Source organism: Castanea sativa, chromosome 2 (genome assembly GCF_040712315.1).
Source record: "Castanea sativa cultivar Marrone di Chiusa Pesio chromosome 2, ASM4071231v1".
NCBI lineage: Eukaryota > Viridiplantae > Streptophyta > Magnoliopsida > Fagales > Fagaceae > Castanea > Castanea sativa.
Genome location: NC_134014.1, coordinates 53,916,178 through 53,942,766, shown reverse-complemented (window position 1 = coordinate 53,942,766; position 26,589 = coordinate 53,916,178). Strand labels below are relative to the sequence as shown.

The window sequence follows — 26,589 nt, the reverse complement described above, 5'->3', positions numbered from 1 at the left end:
TCTAAGAACTACCCTAACTATGAGATTGTGAGTTAAAGAGCTGGAAGGTTCTATCAGATGCTGACGTGACTAATAAAATAATATTTAAAATAGCACGTCAGCATAAAATGCCACCTTAGAAAATTAAAAAACAATTAATGAAATAATTTTTTTTAAAACCTTAAGAAAAGAAAAGAATTAAAAAAAAAATTGTGAAGAACATAACATGTGTTCTAACCAGTCAATCATCTCACCTTGCCCAAAAAATTAAAGAATCAAGATTTTTTTTTTCTCTTTTCTTACATTTCCTTAGCAACCAAACCCATAAAATCACTCATATTTACAAAAGCACAACGACATGCCCACAGTTTTATAGAACACAAAGACATTCATCAATTACTCAGTCGATTTTTTCACATTCTCATTACAAACACAAAGACCTTACACACCTTCATCCAAATTAACAAACCCAACAAAGCAAACACAAATGAAAACCAAATAGCAAAAACTCAATCCTAACTTGTAGATCGAAGAGAGCAAGAGTCCGAGATGTCATTGGGTTTGGCTTTGTTGTTGTGGTGGCTAGCATGGCGGTGCTCATGAGGGAGAGACTAAATCTCCATTTAGATCGAAGAGACAGAAAGGGGATAGATCTTTATTTGTTCAAAGGGGATAGATCTAGCAAAAACTTGACCCAGTATGTTTGGGATTCATCATCCACCACCACTCAACAATGGCTTCTAGACCTCGATTTCATCAATCCAAAATAACTGAAGCTTTCAAGCTCCGCCGTCATTGGTCTTGCATCGCACCATCGCCAGCCATACCGTTGCCAGCAACGAATCTTAGCATCTCTCTAACCCGAATCAAACTAATATCAGCCTCTCTCTATCTCTAACCCAGATCAAACCAAGACCCAAAAACCTTAGAGAGAAAAAGTTCCCGTCGACACAAAGAGATACCAAAATTGGAAAATATAAGTGTGTGGCTAGGTAGGGTTATTGGATTTAGTTGTGTTTAATTTTTTTTTTAAACAAGTCATGTTTAATTTTTTTTGTTGATAAGGATTGGATCTTTATAATTTAAAGATAACTGTTTAATATAAATCTAAATCTCCATTTTTTTTAGGAACCAAAATGAAATTAGCCTAAAATGTAAGGACTAAAAGTGTATTTTGGTTTTTTTTTCTTTCTATTGTAGGCAGTACTTGCCTCTTTTTTTCTTTTTTAATTCTTTTTTCTTTCCTTTTGATTTTCTAGGACCTAGGCGTGATAGTTGCTTTTTTAATTTTTAAATTAGAGGTTTTTTCTGGGACATAATTTTTATTTTTTAATAAATTTAGATAATTACTCTTTTTTGTGGTTATTTATCACTTTTTTGTTTTAATTGAGAATATAACAAAGATCTGGTTTAAGACTTCAAGTCAAGTCAAGTCAACCAAGAACAAAGATATGGATAATGGAGAGAGAGTGGAGTGGTCTGAGCTTCCCAAGGAGCTGTTACCAACGATCGGCAAAAAACTCGACACCCGCATCGATATTGTTCGATTTCGCAGTGTCTGCAGCACGTGGCGCTCTTCTATCCCTCTCTTTCGCTCCAACTCTCCTCGATTCCCTCTCATATTCCCTTCCCCACTTCGAACTCCGGCTTATCTCTGCCAAAGCAATATCTATCGACTAGAAAGTCTAAATCCCTCCTCGACTTCTTCGAATAAGGCTGAGTTGATCAAAGTCGAACAAGACTCAAACTCAGGAGGCAAGTTTCGTTTATTTAATCCGATCTCCAACCGTCGTACCAGGTACCCCAATAAGACTTTGAACTTATTTGACTTTCGAGTCGTAGAGTTAACTAAAGCATATACGCTTAGATATCAAGTTAGAGCTTCATCCATATCCACTAATGAAATCGAACAAGTCCTCAGTGTCTGTGACATCTCTATTTTTGGAGTGAATAAGGTAGTTATGTTTCCCGATTCTCCTTGGACTAATGCAAACGCCTCTGCCGCTTTTGTTATCTTTAACGACGGTAAGTTAGGCTTTGCAAAATCTGGGGACGAGGAATTGATCCTCGTAGATCGTAATAGCTTTGATTATGATGACATCATTGTGTATAAGGGCCAATTCTACGTGATTAATAGTTTGGGAATCGTTTCATGGATCGATCATTCGTCATTGAAGTTGGTTCAATTTTTGCCTCCGCTTTGTGGGTTGGGTAGCCAGAAGCATTTGGTGGAGTCTTGTGGAGCTCTCTATGTTGTTGATAGGTACCTTGACAGGGAAAGGAGGAGGGTGGAGAATGATGCGTTTTATATGGGTGGTGCAGATTGTGCCCAATCAATTGGTTTCAAAGTGTATAGGTTTGATGAAGAGTGGGGTCGATGGGAGTTGAAGGAAAGCTTGGGCGATCGAGCTTTTGTTTTGGGTAATGATTGTTGTTTCTCGGTTATGGCTAAAGAGCTTTCTGGGTATAAAAGGAATTGCATTTACTTCACTGATCAAAATGAAACTCGAGTTTTCAGTTTGGAAGATTGTAGCGTTGGATATTTATCATATTTCGAGGACAGTCATCCATCCTGGCCTCTCCCAAATTTGCTTTAGGCCTAAGTAAGTAAGAAATTAATGTTGTGAAACTTTTTAATCTAATGGTGTGTTTCGTTTCATTGTTATGTGCCCCTATTTGCTTGCTGTAACAGATACTTTCAATGATTGTAAGTTTTAATCATATAGCAGCCCGATGTGGTGGTTAGTATGATCACAAACTCAAACTTCAATAATCCTTGTTAATTTAGATGTAAGCTTGAGCATGTGTTAAATATTGCTATGATCTACCCATGAGCTAGTATTTTTCCAAAAGTACAACTCATTTACTGAATTGGGTAGGTATATATGAGGAATGTCGTTTAGATTAAGAGCCTGATTGGGATTTCTATAAGAAATAGAACTTTAGGCTGTAGTGCTTTTGTAATAATGAGTTTTACCTTAAATGATAATTAGCTATTGGAGCTAATTTAGCAAATTAGAACAAGTACTTTAAAGTTATTACATCTGTTTGGTAACCAAATTGATGAGCAGGTCATTGCAACTTGCAAAATAGTCGGGTGTAAATCAGTTTATGTTGGCCAGAAGAATATTTGGTATCCTTTTGCCTTGCGATTATAGCAGAGGTCCAGACAAATTTTGAAGTGCTTGTTTGTCATTGAAATTTTTTATATGCGGTGTGTTGAGTGTTACTATTACTTAATAAGGTAGCTGGAAAAGGCCAAATTGGGTTTTGGGTATCAAATTTGCAAGAGGGCAATGTGTCACCACTCACCATTAGTAAGGAAACACAGAATCCATTTATTGAGGCAAGAAGTGAGTGCCTCTTTTTATGAATAAACGTACATTACGGTTGCTGAATAATTAAACAGAATTTCTCTCGAGTCTTTCCATCAATTCTTGTACATACTTGGGGCTTGTTGCAGAATTGGAATGCTATGGTACATGAAATGGGCAAAGCATGGTTTTGTAGACCTTACAGCTGCCATCTATGTTTAATTTTGTTTTATGGCTTTCCAAAATTTGCAATTTATAAACTCAGGCTTTGGTACCTCAGCTCTTTTATTCTAACTTAACCATTTGCATATCATCAAACCAAAAGAAGGAAATAGATCATGCATAACATATTTCTATTACAATCTGATTGTGAGAACGGGTGAGATCTTGCCCTAATTGTGAATGTGAAATTAGTCCTACCCATAAATTTATGTAAGGACATTAGGATGGATAGGGTGGGTTCATTTCATATTTTTAGCAGGAAACAATGAAGTTATAAGCGCATGCCCCAAAAAATTTTAACCCCATTGTTTGCTCATTCTTTTCTCAATGGGCAAATCTCATAAGAGAAAGACCCAAGTTGAAAGGGACTAGTAAATATTTGATGATACACTAAGCTTATACTGGAACCAAAACAACACATCTAGTTCTCATGGGGGGAAATTGAAAAGCCATTTGAGTTCAACATGGGGGGAAAATTTTGTTTCCAAAATCTTTTAATAGAACTTCTTTCTGATTTATTAGTGAATATTTCCAATAAAATTTACTAAAGATGTTTATTGGTTGATGCAATTATTGATTATTACTAGCTCTCTCTTTTTTCCTCTCTAATTTTTAAGGGCACCCTTTGTAGATTCAAGCATTTTAGAAGTGTTGACAAAATATTTTGTCATATGAAAGTCGTGAAAAATTCACAAAATTATGTCGATAGAAATCTTTTGTTTTTTTCTAAAAAATTAATTATAGAGCTAAAATTTAATACAAAAGATTATTGGCAAAGTTGAGTAGTTCTTTTTCAATTGGTTTCAAAATATTGAATAAGTACACTATAGATTAACTTTTTACATTTTATCTTATGGTCTAATTTACTTATTAATAAAAATCCTGCATATTTCATTAAAGTCATGCATATAACATATATGTAAAAAAAAAAAAAAGTAGCATAGGTTAAAAAAAAATGCAATAAAATTTGAACATCTGATAATACTTTTTATTTTCTTAGGAAATACATATTACTAAAATAATATACTTTGGGTATCTAAAGCCTAATATCTATTAAAATAATAATAATAATAACTTCTAGTTCACTTTGGTCATACTCGGTCCATTTGGACACCTTGGTTCTATTCAATCCTGTTCAGTTGACTTTGGTCAACTTTGATCCTATTTGGTCCACATTGATCCTATTTGGTCCTACTCAGACCACCTCAACCTATTCAGTCTATTCCATCCACTTTGGTCTTATTCGGTCCTATTTGGTCAATCTTGGTCCTAATCGGTCCACTTTGGTCTCATTGGGTCCTATTCAATCCACTTCGGTTCTATTCAGTCCATTCGGTCCACTTTGGTTTTATTTGGTCCATTCGGTCTTATTTGGCCCACTTCAGTTATATTCGGTCCATTCTCACCACTTTGGTCTTATTCAGCCCACTTTGTGCCTATCCGATCCCATATGTCTGACACGAAAACATATACCCCAAGATGAAAAAAATGAAAATCCAGCCCATCAAAATTAAGGATATAGTGTGAAAATTGAAAGTTTGTAACACAAAGTACAAACCCTCCAGGCCTCAGGCCCAATCCATAGATTAAGATAAACCATTTTGTTTTTCATTCATAGAAAATATAACGTTGGTTGTTGTGTCTGAGGCTAACTCTCTATCTGCCTGCAAAGTCATTCTCCAAGTCAAGCAACGAAAATATGGGTGAGAGAGAGGTCGAGTGGTCTGCTCTTCCAATGGAACTCTTACCTTTAATCGGAAAAACCATCCAAGCTCGCATCGATGCTGTAAGATTTCGCAGCGTCTGTGCTTCATGGTGATCCTCTATCCGTCCACTACGTGAGATATCTCCTTTGCCTCTCCCTTTCCTTACCCTATTAACCCAGCTGGAGTCGAAGCCTTTCTCTCTCAAAGTACCATCTACTGTCTTGAGCCACCCAATGATGATCCAAACCCTTCAACGAGTTCATCAAAGAGCTGGTTGGTCAAGGTGGAAGAGTTTGAACCTGGTCGAGTACATCTTTTGAATCCACTTTCAAGCCTCTAGATCAGGTTTATCCATGGTTGTCAAAATCGCGATCTGGAACGTAGGATCACACGATTTCACGTCCCATCTCACCAAAACATTTAGAATCGCACTAAGATCGTAAAAATGGTAGGATCGTATAGGATCGTATGAGATCCTACCGATCCTACCAAAAACAAAAATTTTTGATTTTTTTTTATGGGATAAATTTTTTGTTTTGATGAAATTTTGAGGGTTTTTATTTTTTCATGTTATGATGGTATGACTTTTTATTTTCTTTTTATAAAATTATATTAACCTAAGCCAATGTTTTCTAGTTTCTAGTTTACTTGTAATCAACATGAATGAATGCTTCATCATTTCTAAATGAAGAATCTGATGTTGGCTTGGCTGCCTTTTAAGCTATAATGTTGTTAAATTTGTTTGATCAATATACTAATTTGTGTTCTAATATTACTAAAATATTTTTTTATATATAATTTTATCAGTTATGTTTATAGTTGTATATTGATTGATTAATTTTTTTAAGCATGTCCTTTAATTGTTGTTAAGTGGTATAACTTGAATAGTTGAGTGTGAAATTGTATCTTGATGTCTTTTGCAGCTCTAGTATAAAAATATATAATGTCTACATAGATGATGAAATGGATGATGATGATGATTAGGAATTTAGGACGGTGGTTATAATAATCTTAGAATGAGAATAATTAAATGTTCGTTTCACCTTAATATTCATTTTGCGTTTGGATTTCATATTGTAGTTAGCTAGTTTCCATTTGCTAACTTATTTTGGATTTCAAACTCGGAACTTAGAACTTGGAAAATATTTTCCATATGTTTTGATAAATATTTTGGTATTTTTTTGCTAATTAAATATTTATTAAACTTTTTAGATACATTGGGTCAAAACTTAAATATATATGTTTTGTTAGTATAGACTTAGCGATGTATGATATGCAAATTACATCATATGATGAAAATTTTACTTTTTTTTATGGATGAATTTATAATTAACGTGATTATTCAATATACAAAGTCATTATCAATGTATTTTTGCTTTAAATCTGAAAATATGTAGATCTTACGGTTCATGATCCGATCCTATGATCTACAATCCCACGTACCTTTAACGATCCTACGTAGGATCCCGATTTTGACAATCTTAGGTTTATCCTAGACTCTTTTCCAAAAGTGATCAATTTATTGGATTTTGGAGTTTTGAGGTAGGCAAAGCATATAAACTTGAATATAGTAGTGACATGAATATTGCTGGTGTGAATAAACTTGTGTCGTTTCCAAACTCTGCAAGGACTAGTTGTGTTGAAGACGCTGTAATTTTTGTGTTATTTCATGAAGGAAAGTTGGGGTCTGTCAAATATGGAGATGAGAATTGGACCCAGTGGTGACTCCAGGATATATTATTAGAGGGGTCAGTAAGAAGATATATTTTTTTTATAAAAAATGAATTATGCGGTCTACATGATTTTCTTATTACAAATTTGTCCATAATAAGTACTAGCAAGAGAATAAAAGATAAGAAATGTTATATCCACAACATTTTTACAACATTTTCCCAATAAATCTTAGGGAAAATTACTTTTTTGTCAATCAGTAACAGTCAATAACAATCTGCTACTTAGGATTTTTTTTTAAAGTGTCGTGAACATAGCATTTCTCATATAAGACAAACTATAAGTTCATTGCATATTGTTGCTTAATACAATGAACATCCTATTTATTCTTGCTAAAATTAAAATTTTGAAATCATCTATTGTTTTAAATACAATAAACCTATTAATTATTGTTCCTAAGTGAACTCCAAAAGAGATCTAAATACAATAAACATTTTTTTTTAGTTTATTTCAAATTTGTTCGGATATAAAAGAGTTTTTTTTTTTAAGATTTAAAATGAACAAATTTATACTTTTATTGTTAGGTTTACTATTTTTCCCCCATATTTTAGATCAAATTGGTTTGTTATTGGAGTTTTTTTTTTTTTTTTTTAAATATTTGAAAAGACTAAGATATTGTTAAGATGATCATATTCAAGTTTATTTAAGATGCACTTAAAAAAAATATTTAGGCTAAGGGGGTTCATAAGTTTATTTTAAGAGAGTCAAATAAAAAAATTAGAAAATTATATATAATGTTTTTTTTGGGCCCAGCTTAGGGGGTTCAAACCCCCTAAACAATAACTAGAGCCGCCCATGATTGGACCTTTGTAGATGATCACAACTTCTACTATGATGACATTACCGTATACAAGGGACTACCCTATGTTGTTGATAGATTGGGAACAGTTTCATGGATTGATCCATCAATGAAGCTGATACAATTTTCGCCTCCACTTTGTGCTTCGGGAAACCAGAAGCATTTGGTGGAGTCATGTGGAGAACTCTACGTTGTTGATAGGTTCTTTGATAGAGAGAGGAGGTTTAACCACGATCTCCGTGGATACCGTGTTTGTCCTAAGACAGTTAAGTTTGAAGTTCATAAGCTGGACCAAGAGTGGGGTCGTTGGATTATGGTCAAGAATTTGGGTGATCAAGTTTTTATTTTGGGTAATGACTGTTCCTTCTCTGTTTCAACTACAAAATTCTCTGGATGCAAAGGGAATTGTATTTACTTCACTGATGAAAATGACATTGGTGTCTTCTACTTTGAGAATCAGAAGATTGGCAAGATTGTAGATTTCCAAGACCAGTATCATCTATTTTGGCCTCCCCCATCTTGGCTCAGCTCAAAATCTTCATCTAAACGTTGAGTTTAAGTAAATTTTTACTTGGTGGTTGTCTTTTTAAATTAATTTAGCATGAGATAGCAGTGCCCTTGAACTGCTCTATGTTGGTGTGTCTTTTATGAATTTAGCTTTATTTGTGATGTCTCCTGTGTCACTTTGTTTATTGATTGTGATATTAATCAGGTATCAGCCTGACATAGTGTGATTCTTGTCATTTGATAATCCATGTTGATTGAAAATTTGATTTCAATGGAGACGTTGAGCAGGCTGTAAAATATTAAAACTCGTGCAGAAATTGAACTTTCTCACAAATCCACTCATGGCCTAACCTTTTTATTTATTTGTTCATGTTTTTGGTATTCCAACTGATCCAGCCAATTAGTGGTGGAAATGTTCAAGATATATATGGCGGACTGGAGAAATTGTTCATTACAATAGGAGTATGGTTATACTTACGTGGTTCTCCCAACAAATAAAAAGAAGTTATTACTTACCAATTTATGAAACCATTGTCACTGAAACTCACAAGGCTTAATTGTATTGGTTAGGAGGATCATATGTATGGCACAATGGGAGAATTAAATATTTTGTATAAATACTAAATTGAAGAGCAGATAAGCATATCTTTTTTCTTGAGTGGTGATAATTGGAGAGGTTACAATTGGGGGATCCTTCTACAATTTGACCATCTTCTTGGCAAACTGTCTTTCCAGGAGAAGTTCAAATTGATGAAATATGGAACTGCAAGGCTGAAGCTCTTGTATATCTTCTAAAATTAAAAATGCAGAATCTAATAACAAACAAAATGTTTTGAAGGAACCCAATTTTATCAGGTCTAGGGTATTGAGTGAGAAATAAATGGCTGAATTTGTTGGCAACAAAAAAAATATAGCTTTTCTGTAAATTGATAACTGGCATTGTTAATGGCATATGTTGCTCACCCAAATGCTCAGGCTTAGATGCTGAACTATGCTCCAAACATGGTAAACCAGTAGGCCCAAGCCTAACGTTCTCATCCATGAACAGGTCAAAAAAAAATTTTGAATTCTTATCCATAAACAGACCGAACGTTCTTATCAAAATAAATTTTGAATTAAAAAAGATGTTAAAGCGTGTGACAGTGAGTGAGGCTACCTTTCTCAGTAAAAAACGCGTCAGGAGGAATATAGCCGAATAGTCTCATTCCTGGGTGTGAGTGTTCTTATGTAATAACTCTAGTGTCTTTCAACTTGCATTTTTTTTTAAATATATATATATTTTTTTAAATGCCGTATGGCCCTATGGGTTACAGTCTTGCACATGCGTTTTCTGAAAAAAAGAAATATAAAATAATTGTCACTGTTTGAGTCACTGGTGGAATCATTCATTGTGCAAGATTTTTTTTTTATTTTTTTGGCAAGACTTAAGTATGGTACTTAGGTACTGTTACTTAGTTTCTAATTTTGTCATATGAATTTTTTCGCATAGGATGAAAGTGTATTTTTTAGTTAAGTAACTATATAGCTAAAAGTGTACTGTAACTAAGGTACTGTACCTAAATTTTAATTTTTTTTCTCTTTTAATCTCAGTCACACACGTCTTTTCTCTTGAGTTGTCTCCTGCTCAGACTCACCTACTCTCATAATCTCATTTCTCATCTTTAGTCTTTAGACTTCTGCTCCTCTCACAGTCTCAACTCTCAGACTCAGAACTCAATCACTCATCAGTCATCAGTCATCAGTCACCTTCATTTAGAGATGTAGGCTCCATTTGTATTGTGTGTCTTTGACTCATATCTATGTCTGCCTTTTTTTTTCTTGAAGCGCCTCTTGCACTGTTCATGGGACGTGAACAGTACAAGTAGGCAAAGTTACAATGTTAAAAGAGTGAACAGTATTGCATAAATTAATTTTTAATTTTTTCTGAGCCTCCCAAAATAAGGCTGCTGGGCCTCGAAGGATTTAGGCTCACAATCTATTTGTATAATGGGCTTTTGGATTTCCTACCACGGGTGGTGTTATGCTCGGCAGGCCTGTATACTAGGCCTCCTTCCTTTCCTCACTATCTCTTCCCTCTCTTCCTTAGGGAGAATTGATATCGCTCTCTCTCTCTTCTTTTCTCTCTCAAATTGCCAACCCTTATAACTGAGTCTTCCCTACCTATTTATAGCCAAACTTAGTGGAACGGTCATGATTGTTCCCCTGGTGGGTGGAAAGAGTGGTCCAATACAATTACCCATAAGTGGGGGTTTAGTTGGGAGTGGGAGGAAATGAGAGTGGCATTGAAACTGGCTCCAACGCTGGGTTTGTTTCTCGGCAAGAGCGTTCCCTAGGCAATGGAAGGGAGGTCCAATGCCGTTTCGTCTAAGTTGATATTTGGCGGCGAGATGGAGATAATGATAGTGGCATTGGGACCAGCCCCGCACGTATGTTATGTGCTCGGCAAGGGCACGTTACAAGTTGCTTTGAGCACTCCGAGCTCACAACTCTTGGACGGCACATGCGTTACAATGTGTGATCAGCGTGGGGCTCCTATAAGAGTTGGTCTTCATGGGCCCTAGGACAATTGGGCTTAACAGGGGGGTAGGGCCCGTACATTTTCAATTTTCAGCAAAATGACCACAATTAGTAGTATCAGTTAATGAGTTCATAGTTATACTTGTACGCTTAGAGCATTCTCATCAGCTATCTTATAAAAAATGTCATTTTAACACACCAAAAACCTACTTTATTATTTTAACACACCATTTTACAATTTACCATTTATCACATCTTCTATTCTTTCATTCTAAAGATTAAAATAATATATACAAATATTAAAATAACATTAAAAAAAAAAGAAACGAGTCATAAATGTATTCCCACCATCACAGCCACCCTCACCTCAGCCCACCTCTGATACAAACCCACCCACACATCCCACCATGGTTACGAACCCATCAACACCAGAAAAAATCAACCAACCAACAGCAACCAAAATCAATCAACCAACCACAATTATAAACATTGCCCAAGCACCAAGAGAAACAGAGAGAGAGAGAGAGAGAGAGAGAGAGAGAGAGAAAGGGAGATCGACGAGGTGGAGAGAGGACATGTCGGCGGCAAGACCAGCGAGAGAGCTCAGGCGATGAGATCGGCTTCAGGCAGCGAGATTCACTAATCTCTCTCTTTGAAACTCACCAATCACCACTACCAAATAATCAAAATCTGATCACCACCATCACCTCAAACCCACTACCCACTTCCACCAACAACCAACCACAAATCACAATATGTATAAAACTCTTCGATGACCACCATGGGAGGAAAAAAAAAAACTTAAAACACGTCTGAAGAAAGAGGCAAGGGTCGATCTCAATAAGAGAAGAAAGAGGCGATGGGTTTGGCCGGTGATGGGTTCGGCTTTGTGGGTTTGGCTGCTGATTTTGTTTAATGTGATCGGTGATGTTTTTTGGTGATTGGGTTTGCTGGGATCGATGGGTTTAGCTGGTGATTGGGTCTGTTGTGATCAGTGGGTTTCGCCTGTGATTGGGTTTGGTAGATTTTGTGGTTAAAGATGGTGCTTGGTGGATTTAGCCAGTGATTTTATTTGTTGTAATTGGTGGTGATTGGCGGAGGTGTTGTTGAAGGTGGGTCTTTGATTGTTGTTGCTATGAAGGTGCGTTGAGAGAGACAAAAAGAACACAGGCGAGAGAGATAAAGAAGACAGAGAAGAGAGAAAGAGAGTACGGAGGAGAGAGAGAGATGAAGTTAAATAATAATAAAAAATTTAGCATATATGTCCGTACTGTCTCAAACATAGAAGCCCACCATAGCATGTCTCAAAAATTTAGCACATTTAGCATATCTCATGATGCTCTGTTTTTGGTGTTTTGGTGTGTCAAATGCCAAATATTTGACATTTGACACATTTAAGATAGCTGATAAGAGTGCTCTTATTATAGTTTATAGCACATGAAAGTGTAATAAGACTTGAAATCTGGGATTGGTAGAATTGGAACTGTCAGAGAATAGTACAGATGGTGAAGAGAATCAGTGTGCAGACAAAGAAAGGGATACCATTAGATCTGATTAGATGGGTATCTCCTGGAAGATGATTACAAGGAAATTTGAGTGCATGGTTTTGGTTGGTGAGTTGGTGGTGGTCTGCCTTACTATTAACCATTCACCAAGACTAAGAGCATTCGCATATGATTTTTTCAAAAAATTCTATTTTACTATATAAAAAAATACTTTATTTATTATATTATACCATTTTATAACACACTTAACATTCTAACTTTTATATTTTTTATACAACACATTAAAATAATATATATTTACACAATAAAATATACAACACAAAATCACCTCTCTTCTTTTTATTAATAAAAAATTGAAAACACAATAAAATAATAATATTTAAGAATACAATGGTAGCACAATGGAATTTTTTTTTTTACGTTACCATTTAGGTAATGCTTACTTTTAGTGTTTCTTGATGGTAAAATACAATTTTGGGGCTTGTAATGCACTAAGAGCATTCGCAATGAAAATTGTAAATGCCATATATTAGCAATATTTAGCATCAAGCCTCAAAACATTACCATCAAGCGTTGCAAAATTATGCCATTTTAACACATCAAAAAATCTACTTTATCATTTTACCACATTATTTTACAATACACCATTCATCACATGTTCTATTCTTTAATTTTATACATTAAAATAATATATACAACACATTAAAATAATATATTAAACACAAAACTCAGCCAATATACAAAAGCACAAACAATGGCAGTGGCCACCACCCAACAACCAACCACCACCGCAACCAGTAGCCATCAGCCAAATATATATACCACAGCCAAATACCCAACAACTCAAAACACAACTCAAAACAAACCAAATAAATTCCAGCCAAATACCCACAACAAATCCACAGCCACAAAACCGCAACAAATCCACAGCCAAATACCCACAACTCAAACAGGTAAGAAAGGTAGACAGATCTGGCAGTGGTGGCTTTCTTTGTCGACGGTGGTGACTTTAGATTGGCAGTAGTGGCTAAGATCGTCTTCGCGTCATGGTTGAGATGTGCATCAGACAAGCGGTGACTATAGCCTCAAGTCGTGGCTGAGATGGGTTCAAACCAAGGCGGTATGGCAACTTCAGACTGAGGTAGCAATGGTGGCTTTAGACCGGCGGCAATGGAGTCTTCAAACCAGAGGCGATGGCGGCAACTTGATCGGTGAGGGATACAGAGAAGAGAGGAGGGAAGATCCACAACACCGTCGTACCGTTGATTTGAGGGTAAGGAAGGGTGAGGGCTAGGATTTTGATCTGAAGAAGAGAGAGAGAGAGAGAGAAAGAACACCTGAGAGACAAAGAACACGGGTTGGAAGAGAGATTTATGAGAAGAGAGAGAAAATGTCAAATATAAAATTGAGAGGAGAGAGAAAAGTCGAATAAAATGTTATTTTTTGGGTTTGGCATTTGTGTCTGTATTGTGGAAAAAATGAGAGTGTACTGTAGTATGTCTCAAAAAATTTTGGCATTTAACACACATCATGATAGTCTGTTTTTGGTGTTTGGTGTGCCAAATGCCAAATATTTGGCATTTGGCACACCTGATAAAATTGAGAGGGGAGAGAAAAGTCGAATAAAATGTTATTTTTTGGGTTTGGCATTTGTGTCTGTACTGTGGAAAAAATGAGAGTGTACTGTAGTATGTCTCAAAAATTTTCAGCATTTAACACACATCATGATAGTCTGTTTTTGGTGTTTGGTGTGCCAAATGCCAAATATTTGGCATTTGGCACACCTGATAAAATTGAGAGGGGAGAGAAAAGTCGAATAAAATGTTATTTTTTGGGTTTGGCATTTGTGTCTGTATTGTGGAAAAAATGAGAGTGTACTGTAGTATGTCTCAAAAAATTTTGGCATTTAACACACATCATGATGGTCTGTTTTTAGTGTTTAGTGTGCCAAATGTCAAATATTTGGCATTTGGCGCACCTGATGATAATGATCTCAAAAGTACTCAACAGCTGGCCTGCTAAACTTGTAAAATTGTAAATTTTCTTGGCATTGTGCTACAGTACCATCGTAAATGATTATATTAATATTTTATTCTTAAATATTCGGCTTTTCTCTCTCATCTCTCTCTCTCCATCGCTGAAGCCTCACCAAGATGTTGTCATTTCAGTCTCGCCGCTTGACACCCCAACAACCCGGTGGTCTAGCTTCTCGATCTCGATTTGGATCTCGGATGGCGGAGCTGGGTGGGCCACGATTTCCTAGATTTCTTTGGAGATTGGTGGAGTTGTTATGGCGATTAGGTCGATGGTGGAAATGGGTTTGGTGTGTTGGTGGTGGCGGTGAGAGGTGATGTAGAAAGAGAGCTTGACTTTCGAGATGAGCATCCACTGGATCTCCTTCAGTCCCTCTCTCACGGCAGTGATGGCGTTTATCTGGGTATTTTTTGTGGCAAGATCGGCGCGATTTAGGTGGATATCGATGTGGCAGTGATCGACGAGTTGTTATGGGTTATTGAGTTTCTAGATCGACGAATTGTCGTGGGTTTCTGGTGGTGGAGATCGGCGAGTTGTTATGTAGGTTTCTAGTAGAGCTTGATATTAGCAAGAATGCTTTGTCCGGGTCATACCTGTGGAGTTGAAAAGGTTGAGGAGGATGGATATTGGGGTCAATGTTTCACTGTGGATTCATGGTAGTGGAGGTGAGGGATTGTTCACGGTGGTGATGGTAGTGGTAGGTGGTTTTTGGTTTTTGGGTTTTGGGTTTTATTTGGGTATTGGTCACGGTGGGTTTGCTATGATGGTGGGTTTTGGTGCGGTGGTGCCTCTATCGTTGGTGGTGGTGTGGTTGTGAGAGAGAGGCAGTGACAGAAAGTGTTGTATTATTTTATTGTATAATTTATATTATTTTAATGTGTTGTATGATAAAATAAAAGCTAGGATGTTAGGTGTATTGTAAAAAAGTATGATATGATTGATAAAATAGCTTTTTGAGATAGTAAAATAGAATACAATAACATTTCCCATTGTGAATGCTCTAAGAGAAGCATAATCATGATGATGAGTGTTCTGGACATTTGCTAAGTCACTGGTAACCATATTTGCACAATTGGTAATGTCCCTTTTGATACTTTGTTATCTACCAAAATAAATAAACATGTCATCGAAAAAAAAATATTAAAGTGTGGTACTTGTTTTTCTCCTTGAAATGACAAGTACCAGTTAACGATGTTGTTGTTGTTGTTTTTTTTTTTTTAGAAAGAAACTAATTGATTTTGTTAATGTAAATAAACTACATCCAATTGTAAAATCCAAACAAAATGCGATGGGACATCTTTCATCCATACTTGAAAATCTGGTATACATAACGCATTTTTCGCCAAACTATGAGCTACCCTATTTCTGTTTTTCTTAATGTGAGAATACAACAATCTTACATAATTCTTAGCAAACATCTTCACGTCTTCTATCAGCAAACCCGTTGGTGATAAGCTATGCTCCTGTAACTTCAATGCTTGAATCAGTCCAAGAGAATCACCTTCAAGAATGGTGCTTCGAAAACCCAACTCAAACGTAAAAGACAAAGCCTTCATGGCTGCCACTACCAGTGCTTCAATCTCATCAGCCTTGTATGCTTGATGGATTTTTTCTGAGCAAGATGCCAAAACAGCTCCCTTATCATCCCGGATTACTACTCTAATACCGGACATATGAGATTCACTAAATACAACTCCATCAAAATTTATTTTTACCTAACCCGCTTGTGGGACACCTCCATCTCGATCCTCTATTGCCATTGTTCATTATTTGTACCTCAGGAACCTGCTGATTTGCATGGAATTGTGCCAGCATCTCTTTCGCCTGTTCTGCCACTTGATGAAGCGGGATAGCTTGTAAATTCAGTCGAGCTTTGTTTCTCTAATTCCATACCATCCAAGCTGTGTATGCAAACAGTTCTAATGGATTTCCTTCTGCAATCAGCCATGACAGCAGCTCCTTAACATCAAAAAACCCCACCTCAGAACTAATCCCAACTTTCCAATAAAGAACTAATCCCCTACTCTTCCCCACTCTTGGTACAACCCATCTATAATCAAAACCAATACTACTTTGGACGAACTCTAGCTTTGCATCATCTGTAAGTGTCTCGGCTAAAAACACCACAATAAGATCTTTTGCTCGTACGATTTCAACAAGCTTCCTCCCTGTACGCAGGTTCCCAATCCCACGACAATTCCAAGCTAAACAATTCATTGTTGTTGGCAGGGCTGTACGACAGCTCCCGCCACTACTGAAGGTGTGTTTTCGTCCCTGAGAGCAACTTGAAATCATTTTGCTAACAATTCAGGTTGAACCACCTCTGTTCTTACTGCTCTTTTTTTTCCTGAAAAGGTTGAGAGTTACCTGCCATGTTGCTTGTGATTTTTCTTTCTCTATGTGTCCAGGTAGGGGCTACACGGTTTGTTTCTGGATAGAGAGCCCTAGCTCCTTGAATGTCACATGACTTTTTAAGTTGTGAGGAATCACTTAAATCGCCACGTGAGCTAGGGTTTTTAGGAGTTCTCTTACCCGACCCCAGTAGTGTAGCTGCACCAAACTCCTTAGCTAAACAAACCTCCTCATTATTTGCTTCCAAAACTGATTCGGTTTGATTAGGAGTCTTTAATTCCACCGTAATTTCCTCATTAACTTTGTCTTTTAAACCCGTAGCCTCCTTTCTAATTTTATCCCCCTTAATGCGTATTGATGAGGCATTAATATCACCTTCAATTCTGTCATCTCTGCCTACCGTTACACCTTGTGACTGCTCTGGCATCTTTCCTCTACCCGAACCTGAATTCTAGTCAGAATCACGATCAGCTGATGAACCTGAACTCATCTTCTTCTTCGCTGCATAGTATCTCGGGACTAAGATTGCGTTTTTCCTAGCAACTACGAAGGGGGGGGGCGTGCTCTCAATTGTGGTCTAAACTCACGTTGTTCCACTTTAAGCGTGCCTTCACTATCAATCCACAGCTCACAATCTCTGTCGTCGTGAGTAAGTCGCCCTTACTAGTGACATAAATTTGGTAACCTCTCATACTTGAACGAAATCCACACCTGTTTTACACCTTCACCAACCGATATCAATCTGCCACAACACAAAGGTAAAGACAAATCAATGGAAACCTGAACATGTATGAAGTGACCACCATCATATAGTTTTGGATCATTTGGCGCTGAGACCTCTCCCAACACGCTACAAATTTTCTTTGCCGCCTCAATTGTCATGTATTTTATCAGAATTCCATGTACCTGAACCCATAGCTTAGTCTTCTCAAATTGTATATCTTCCAGCAGCGACTCATTTTCATATCGACTCATCACCACCAAGTGTTTGTCAAAACTCCATGGTTCACCTTCTAAAATTCTATCCACATCCTCCTTATTGTCGAAAGTGAAAAGAATTTTATAGTCTCCAAAACTCTGAATCTTGAAACCATTCCTAGCTCTCTATATTGAGGTGAAAATCTTAGCTATAATCTCCATATTGATGGCTCGTCTGGTTAAAAACTTTGCAGCAATGGAAAAGCTCTCAACTTTTTCATCATCAAGTAAACAACAACCTAGCCCCTCTCTATCAGAGAGAGTAAGCCGATTCCATGATTGAGCCAAATCATCCATCCTCACTCACACTCGAAGATGTTTCCCAAACCCCCAAAAAATAACCCAACAAGCCTAAGAATAACAGTGTTACTCCCAGGATACAAAAGCACCTTCTAAGAAGGGACACTCTAATTCTACTGTGTAAAGGAAATAGAGAGAAAAGACTTCTCTTATAAACACAGAGAAACTAGGTCAATAGTAGAGAAACTTAATGCAGAGTTGGCCCGTATTGGCAGAATGTAACCAGTTAGCGTTGTTGGTACAACTTTTAAAGATATGTTTTCTAATAATACTTTTGTTAACTTTTAATAAATAATAAATCTGTCTAATTTTGTTTTTAATGGCTTGCCAAACCTTGCTATTAATAAAATCAAGCTTTGGTACCTCCTTTCTTTCATTATTGCCTAACCATTTGCATATCATCATACCAAAAGAAGGAAATAAATCATGGAGAACATATTTTGTAGCTGCCATCTGTCTAATTTTGTTTTTAATGGCTTGCCAAACCTTGCTATTAATCAGGCTTTGGTACCTCCTCTCTTTCATTATTTCCCAACTAAATGCATATCATCAAACCAAAAGAAGGAAATAGATCGTGGAGAACATAGTTCAATCACAATCTGATTGTGAAAACGGGTGAGATCTTGACCTAATGGTGAAAGTGTAATCAGTCCTACCCATAAATTTTGGTAAGGACATTAGGATGGACAGGGTGGGTTCATTTCATATTTTCAACAAGTTATAATCACATTCCCTAAACAATTTTTAATGCCCATTGTTTACTCATTCTTCTCTCTATAAGCAAAGCTCATAAGAGAATGACATTTGGTTGAATGGGGACTAGTAAATATTTGGTGCTACACTCTCGCATGATGAACCTACAAAGAGGGGTTCACTTTGACATAAAATATGGAAATGGTAGGATATTGGAAGTTATCTTCCTCACTGGTTTAGGCTTTGTTTGATTTGATGAAAGAGGAAGGGGAAAAAAAAATAAAAAAAAGGAATGACTTTCCTTTGTTTGGTTAGAAATGAAAACAGGAAGAAGGAAGAATGGGAGGGAAAAGGTTGTTGTGGAATCAATTATTTTTTCTCCTAAAATTACTCTTATACCCTTAAAAGGTCTTGATTATTTTTGTGCAATAACATTTATATCCTTATTAATTTATAATTTAAAAGGATAAAAGTGTAAAATACTTTACATCTTTCCTTTCTCTTCATCTTTCTATCCAAACACACTTGAGGAAGTACTTTTTTTCCCCACTCTTTTTCCTTTCCCTTCCCTTTTCAATTCTCTTCTCTTCCCTCTCCTTCCACTGAACCAAACATTACCTTAGTTTCAATGACGGTACTTTAGAAGCCACTAAGCCTGTGAAGGAATCAATACATCACATCTATTTCTAAAATTTTGTTTGTTTATTTATTAAACGAGATAAGCTAAAAAATAATAACATATTCATAAAATAAGCTTACTAGTACGGGACTTGATTTATTCATCAAAAAATATGAAACTTGATTTTAGTATATATATATAAGATGAGTTTTACAAACGTATGCCCTAAGGGCAGATGTTCGTGAACCATTTTAAGAAAATTTTAATGAGAAATTGAAAAAGTTATCACAAAAGTATACTTAAATTGAGTCCGGCATACATTAACCGGACTCATATAAGATTATAAGTTTATATGTATACACATACAAAAGTATACTTAAATTTTGAGATTCTATTTTAATAGCAATGCTAACTATATGTGGGAAAATAATAAATTAATTAAATAACTTGTGAACAAGCTTGAATTTATTCAACAACAAAAAATGAACCAAACTTAGACACATAATCTAACTTAGTGATTAATTTGAATTCCGATCATGTTTGAAATAAAACTAAATGAACCAATTCTAAACTTTGAAGATTCTCAAAAAAAAAGGAAAAAAAATTCTAAACTTTGAATATTCAGCATAACTCATTTCATTTATTCAACTCTACATCTCAGAAGACCGAGTTGACAAGAAAACATACACGCCAAGATGAAAAAAATAAAAATCTCGCCTATCAAAATTGATCTTCTCTCTCTTTTTGCCTGCAAAGTCATTCTCTAAGTCAAGCAACGAAAATATGGATGAGAGAGAGGTCGAGTGGTCTGATCTTCCAATGGAACTCTTGCGTTTAATCGGAAAAACCGTCCAAGCTCGCATCGATGTTGTAAGATTTCGCAGCGTCTGTGCTTCATGTAGATCCTCTATCCCTCCACTACGTGGGTTATCTCCTCCTTTGCTTCTCCCTTTTCCTTTCCCCATCAACTCAGCTGGAGGCCAATCCTTTCTCTCTCAAAGTACCATCTACCGTCTCGAGCCACTCGATGATAATCCAAACCTTTCAACATGTTCATCAAAGAGCTGGTTGGTCAAGGTGGAAGAGTTTGAACCTGGTCGAGTACGTCTTTTGAATCCACTTTCAAGCCTCCATATCAGGTTTCTGCCAGACTCTTTTCCAAAAGTGTTTAACTTATTGGATTTTCGAGTTGTCGAGGTAGGCAAAGCATATAAACTTCAACATAGTAGTGGCATGAATATTGCTGGTGTGAATAAACTTGTTTTGTTTCCTAACTCTGCGTGGACTAGTTGTGTTGAAGATAAATTGATTTTCGGGTTATTTCATGAAGGAAAGTTGGGGCATGTGAAATATGGAGACAAGAATTGGACCTTTGTGGATGATCACAAATTTTACTATGATGACATTACGGTATACAAGGGACAACCCTATGTTGTTGATAGATTGGGAACAGTTTCATGGATTGATTCATCAATGAAGCTGATACAATTTTCGCCTCCACTTTGTGGTTTGGGAAACCAGAAGCATTTGGTGGAGTCATGTGGAGAACTCTACGTTGTTGATAGGTTCTTTGATAGAGAGAGGAGGTTTGACCACGAACTCCGTAGATACCGTGTTTGTCCTAAGACAGTTAATTTTGAAGTTTATAAGCTGGACCAAGAGGGGGGTCGTTGGGTTATGGTCAAGAATTTGGGATATCAAGTTTTTATTTTGGGTAAAGATAGTTCCTTCTCTGTTTCAGCAACAGACTTCTCCGGATGTAAAGGGAATTGCATTTACTTCACTGATGAAAATGACATTGGTGTCTTCTACTTTGAGAATCAAAAGACTGGCAAGATTGTAGATTTCCAAGACCAGTATCATCTATTTTGGCCTCCCCCATCTTGGCTCAGCTCAAAATCTTCATCTAAATGTTGAGTTTAAGTAAATTTTTACTTGGTGGTTGTCTTTTTAAATTAATTTAGCATGAGATAGCAGTGCCCTTGAACTGCTCTATGTTGGTGTGTCTTTTATGAATTTAGCTTTATTTGTGATGTCTCCTGTGTCACTTTGTTTATTGACTGTGTGATATTAATAGGTATCAGCCTGACATAGTGTGATTCTTGTGATTTGATAATCCATGTTGATTGAAAATTTGATTTCAATGGAGATGTTGAGCAGGCTGTAAAATATTAAAACTTGTGCAGAAATTGAACTTTCTCACAAATCCACTCATGGCCTAGCCTTTTTATTTATTTGTTCATGTTTTTGGTATTCCAACTGATCCAGCCAATTAGTGGTGGAAATGTTCAAGATATATATGACGGACTGGAGAAATTGTTCATTACAATAGGAGTATGGTTATACTTATGTGGTTCTCCCAACAAAAATGAAAAAATTATTATCAATTTATGAATTGCATTGTCACTGAAACTCACAATGGCTTAATTGTATTGGTTAGGAGGATCATGTGTATATTACAATGGGAAAATTAAAATATTTTGTATAAATACTAAATTGAAGAGCAGATAAGCATATCTTTTTCTTGAGTGGTGATAATTGGAGAGGTTATAATTGGGGGATCCTTTTACAATTTGACCATCTTCTTGGCAAACTGTCATTCCAGGTGAAGTTCAAATTGATGAAATATGGAACTGCAAGGCTAAAGCTCTTGTATATCGTCTAGAATTAAAAATGCAGAATCTAATAACAAACAGAATGTTTTGAAGGAACCCAATTTTATCAGGTCTAGGGTATTGAGTGAGAAATAAATGGCTAAATTTGTTGGCAACAAAAAAAAAAAAATAGCTGTTCTGTAAATTGATAACTGGCATTGTTAATGGCATATGTTGCTCACCCAAATGCCCAGGCTTAGATGCTGAACCATGCTCCAAACATGGTAAGCCAGTAGGCCTAAGCCTAACGTTCTCATCCATGAACAGGTCAAAACAAAAAATTTTGAATTCTTATCCATGAACAGGCCAAACGTTCTTTTTAAAAAAAGCAAATTTGAATTAAAAAAGAAGTTAACGTGTGTGACAGTGTCAGTGAGACGACCTTTCTCAGTCAAAAACATGTGTAAGGAGGAATATTCGAATAGTCTCATCATTGAGTTTGAATGGTCTAGTAACTCTGGTCTACTCTTCCCACTTGCATTTTCTGAAAAAAAATATTTAAAAAATAAAATGCCGTATGGCCCTATGGTTTACAGTCTTGCCATACGATGCCGTATTTTCACTGAGTCACTGATGGAATCATTCACTGTGTAAGTTTTATCTTTTTTTTTTCTCTTTTGATCTCAGCCACACACGCTTTTCTCTTGAGTTGTCTCCTACTCAGACTCACCTACTCTCATAATCTCATTTCTCCACTTTAGTCTTTAGACTTCTGCTCCTCTCACGGTCTCACCTCTCAGACTCAGAACTCAGTCACTCATCAGTCATCAGCCACCTTCGTTTAGAGATGTACTAGTATCAGTTAATGAGTTCATGGTTATACTTGTACGCTTATTATAGTTTATAGCACATGAAAGTGTAATAAGACTTGAAATCTGGGATTGGCAGAGTTGGAACTGTGAGAGAATAGTCCATATGGTGAACAGAATCAGCGTGCGGACAAAGAAAGGGATACATTGGATCTGATTAGATGGGTGGTTATGTCTTGGAAGATGATTACAAGGAAATTTGAGTGCATGGTACTGGTTGGTGACGAGGCGGTGGTCCTGCGTTATTATTAGCCATTTACCATGACAGAGCCTTTGCATCCGGTTTCTTCCAAAAATTTTATTTTACAACTTCAAAAGTTATTTTATTTATTATATTATATTATTTTATAACAAACTTAACATCTAAACTTTTATTTTTCTATATAACACATTAAAATAATATATATTTACATAATAAAATATATAACACAAAACTATCTCTTCTTTTTATTAATAAAAAAATTGGAAATACAATAAAATAATAATAATATTTAAAAATACAATTTTGCTACAGTAACCTCTTAGAGCATCTACAGCAGTGAAGCTAAAATTTTAGCAATTTAGCTTCACAAAAAGTTACTTTATCTATTTTACCTACTCATTTTACAAAACATGTTGCAGCAGTGGATCTATTTTAGCTTTCAACACAATAAAATAATATAAACATCACAATAAAATAATATATCTACTACAATAAAATAATATATCTCACTACCCAAAAAATATTCAACCACAATTTAATTGGAAAAGTGAATAAAATTTTTTTTTTTTTTTATAGCTCTCAGCTATAGTGCTCATGTATTGATACATGAGCATTGTAACACTTTAGCTAAATTTTTTTGCTTTACCTCCACTGCTGCAGGATGATTTTTTGTGTTTGAGTAAAGCTAAAATAGCTATATAGCTATTTAGCTCCACTGCTGCAATTGCTCTTAGAGCATCCATAGCCCAAAATGTCATCCTATTTTATTTTACTATCTCAAAAAACTACTTTATCAATTTATACAATACCATTTTACACTACTTCAACATCTCAACTTTTATTTTACAATACAACATATTAAAATAATATAAAATTATCTCCCTCTTTCCTTTATCCCTAATTTCGGTCACTTTTCCTCATTGCTCTCTCTCTCTCTCTCTCTCTCTCTCTCTCTCTCTCTCTCTCTCTCTCTCTCTCTCTCTCGGCCACACCGCCACTAACAATAGGCACCACCACACCAAAACCCATTATATAACCACCAACAACCCAGCCAAGGTTTTTCTCAACAAAAAAAAAAAAAGTAGCAAATCCACCAAATTACCCAAAATTAATCACTGCCACTGCCATCAATCCAAACATAAACACTGCTTAGTGGGTCCTGCCATGGGTGGCTTTGGTGATGATGTTCATGTGCATGGGTTTTGGGTTCTTTGAAAATGGGTTTGAAGAAAATGGGTTCTGTGTTCTGTGTTGACGGTTTGACGAAAACCATCATTGTTGCCAAAGTCCATTTGCTTGCCACGATGGCCATCCATTTTTTGTTGTGGGTTTGACTGATTTTGATTTTGATCTTAACCCAAACCCAAAAACCCTTGAGAATCTCAGTTTTGAAGAGAGAGTGATAAAGAGAGGGGATGAGAGAGAAGAGAGAGGCTTGGTTTGAAAAAGCTTCAGCGATGGGTGAAGGTGAATCGGCAACGATGGCGAGAGAGAGGGGATGAGAGAGAAGCGAGAGGCTTGGTGTATGAAAGAGCTTCAGCGGTGGAGAGAGAAAGATGAGAGATCGTGGAGAGAAAAAGGCTTGATATTTATGCATAAAATATTAATATATCTTTTACAATTGAGCTACAATGCGATTCTACATTTAGAATCGAACTGTAGCACAATCCCAAATTTTTTTGCAATTATTACATTTTACAAGTTCTAATGGAGTGAGGATTTTGGGTCTAAATGCTAAAATATGCAAACATTTGGCATTTGGTCTTCGGGCTGTGGATGCTCTTGTAAGAGGCTACTGTAGCACAATGGTATATTTTTTTATAATTACCATTTGGGGTAATGCTTGCTTTTAGTGTTTCTAGATGGTAAAATACAATTTTGGGACTTGCAATACTAATGCTCTAAGAGCATTCACAATGAAAATTGTAAATGCCGTATATTAGCAATATTTAGCATCAAGCCTCAAAGCATTACCATCAAGCGTTGGAAAATTATGTCATTTCAACACATCAAAAAATCTATTTTATCATTTTATCACATCATTTTACAATACAACATTCATCACATGTTCTATTATTCAATTTCATACATTAAAATAATATATACAACACATTAAAATAATATATTAAACACAAAACTTAACCAATTTACAAAAACACAAATAGTGGTAGTGGCCACCACCCAATAACCAACCACTGCCGCAACCAATAGCCACCAACCAAATATACCACAGCCAAATACCCAACAACTCAAAACACAACTCAAAACAAACCAAATAAATTCCAGCCAAATACCCACAACAAATCCACAGCCAAAAAATCGCAACAAATCCACAGCCAAATATCCACAACTCAAACAGGTAAGAAAGGTAGAGAGATCTGGTAGTGGTGGCTTTCTTTGTCGGCGGTGGTGGCTTTAGATCAGCGATATTGGCTAAGATCGGCTTCACATCGTGGCTGAGATGTGCATCAGACAAGCGGTAACTACAGCCTTAAGCCGTGGCTGAGATGGGTTTAGACCAAGGTGGCATGGCAACTTCAAACCAAGGTGGCAATGGTGGCTTCAGATCGGCGGCGATGGCAGCGGCTTGATCGGTGAGGGAGGCAGAGAAGAGAGGAGGGAACATCCACAACTCCACCTTACCATTGATTCAAGGGTGAGGGAGGCTGAGGGCTGGGATTCTAATCTGAAGAAGAAAGAGAGAGAGAACACCTGATGGTAGAGAGAGAGAGAACACCTAAGAGACAGAGAACACGAGTTGGGAGAGACATTTATAAGAAGAGAGAGAAAATGTCGAATATAAAATTAAGAGGAGAGAGAAAAGTCGAATAAAATATTATTTTTTAGGTTTGGCATTTGTGTTTGTACCTTGCCAAAGATGAGAGTGTACTGTAGCATGACTCAAAATTTTTTGGCATTTAACACATCTTGTGATAGTCTATTTTTGGTGTTTGGTATGTCAAATGTCAAATATTTTGCACATTATTTATAGCTTTTCAATAAATAATTTTATTAAATAATGTGATTTACGAAGTAATCGAAGATTTTTTCGTTTTAATATCTCCCAAATATTTTTTGGTGATTCTAATCCTTTCTCGTCATAACTTATTTTGTTAGGGTTAATATTTCTCTCTGGAGTTATAAATCTTCTTCTCTTGTCTTTTTTAATTGTTTTTATTTTATTTATGATTGTGTTTGTTCTATTCATCAGATCTTTCATTTTTTTTTCTGTCAATGAATAAGTTTCCCAATCCATATATCGAATTTTAATGGACGATTCGTGACTCATTTAAATGAACCAATTCTAAACTTTGAGGGGGTGTTTGATAGAGTAGTTTGAGATGAGATTTTTTTAGTTTTTTTAAATTTATGTGGGTGAAAATGTGTGTAAATTTGTTTAAAATGTAAAAATGTGAGTTTGAGTTAACTCACCAAACAGGGCCTAAATATTCCGCTTAACTCATTTCCTTTATTCAACTCTACATCTCAAAAAACCATGTTGACAACGATGACAAGAAAACATATACGCCAAGATGAAAAAAAAAAAAAGAATCTTTCCCATCAAAATTGATCTTCCCTTTCTTTTTGCCTACAAAGTCATTCTCTAAGTCAATTCTATGTGATTGATACATTGGGAAACGTTTCGTGGATCGATAATTCGTCTTTGA

The 26,589-nt window shown here is 36.0% G+C and overlaps 3 protein-coding genes across 3 annotated transcripts; all 3 read left to right on the top strand.

The window, feature by feature from the left end:
• The first annotated feature begins 1,410 nt into the window (after nt 1–1,410).
• On the top strand, nt 1,411–2,783 carry LOC142623771 (putative F-box protein At1g65770). The gene has a single exon (XM_075797224.1). The coding sequence runs from the start codon at nt 1,431–1,433 to the stop codon at nt 2,574–2,576; it is 1,146 nt and encodes a 381-aa protein (XP_075653339.1). The 5' UTR covers nt 1,411–1,430; the 3' UTR covers nt 2,577–2,783.
• A 4,945-nt stretch (nt 2,784–7,728) lies between these two features.
• On the top strand, nt 7,729–8,493 carry LOC142625526 (putative F-box protein At1g65770; the record flags this gene model as incomplete). The annotated part of the gene is made up of 1 exon (XM_075799162.1): nt 7,729–8,493. A coding segment is annotated over one exon (576 nt), but the record flags the coding sequence as incomplete, so codon positions are not given.
• Nucleotides 8,494–19,930: 11,437 nt separating this feature from the next.
• LOC142623894 (putative F-box protein At1g65770) lies at nt 19,931–21,400 on the top strand. Its single transcript, XM_075797374.1, has one exon. It carries the CDS (start codon nt 20,040–20,042, stop codon nt 21,171–21,173), a length of 1,134 nt encoding a protein of 377 aa, XP_075653489.1. The 5' UTR covers nt 19,931–20,039; the 3' UTR covers nt 21,174–21,400.
• Nucleotides 21,401–26,589: the final 5,189 nt, after the last annotated feature.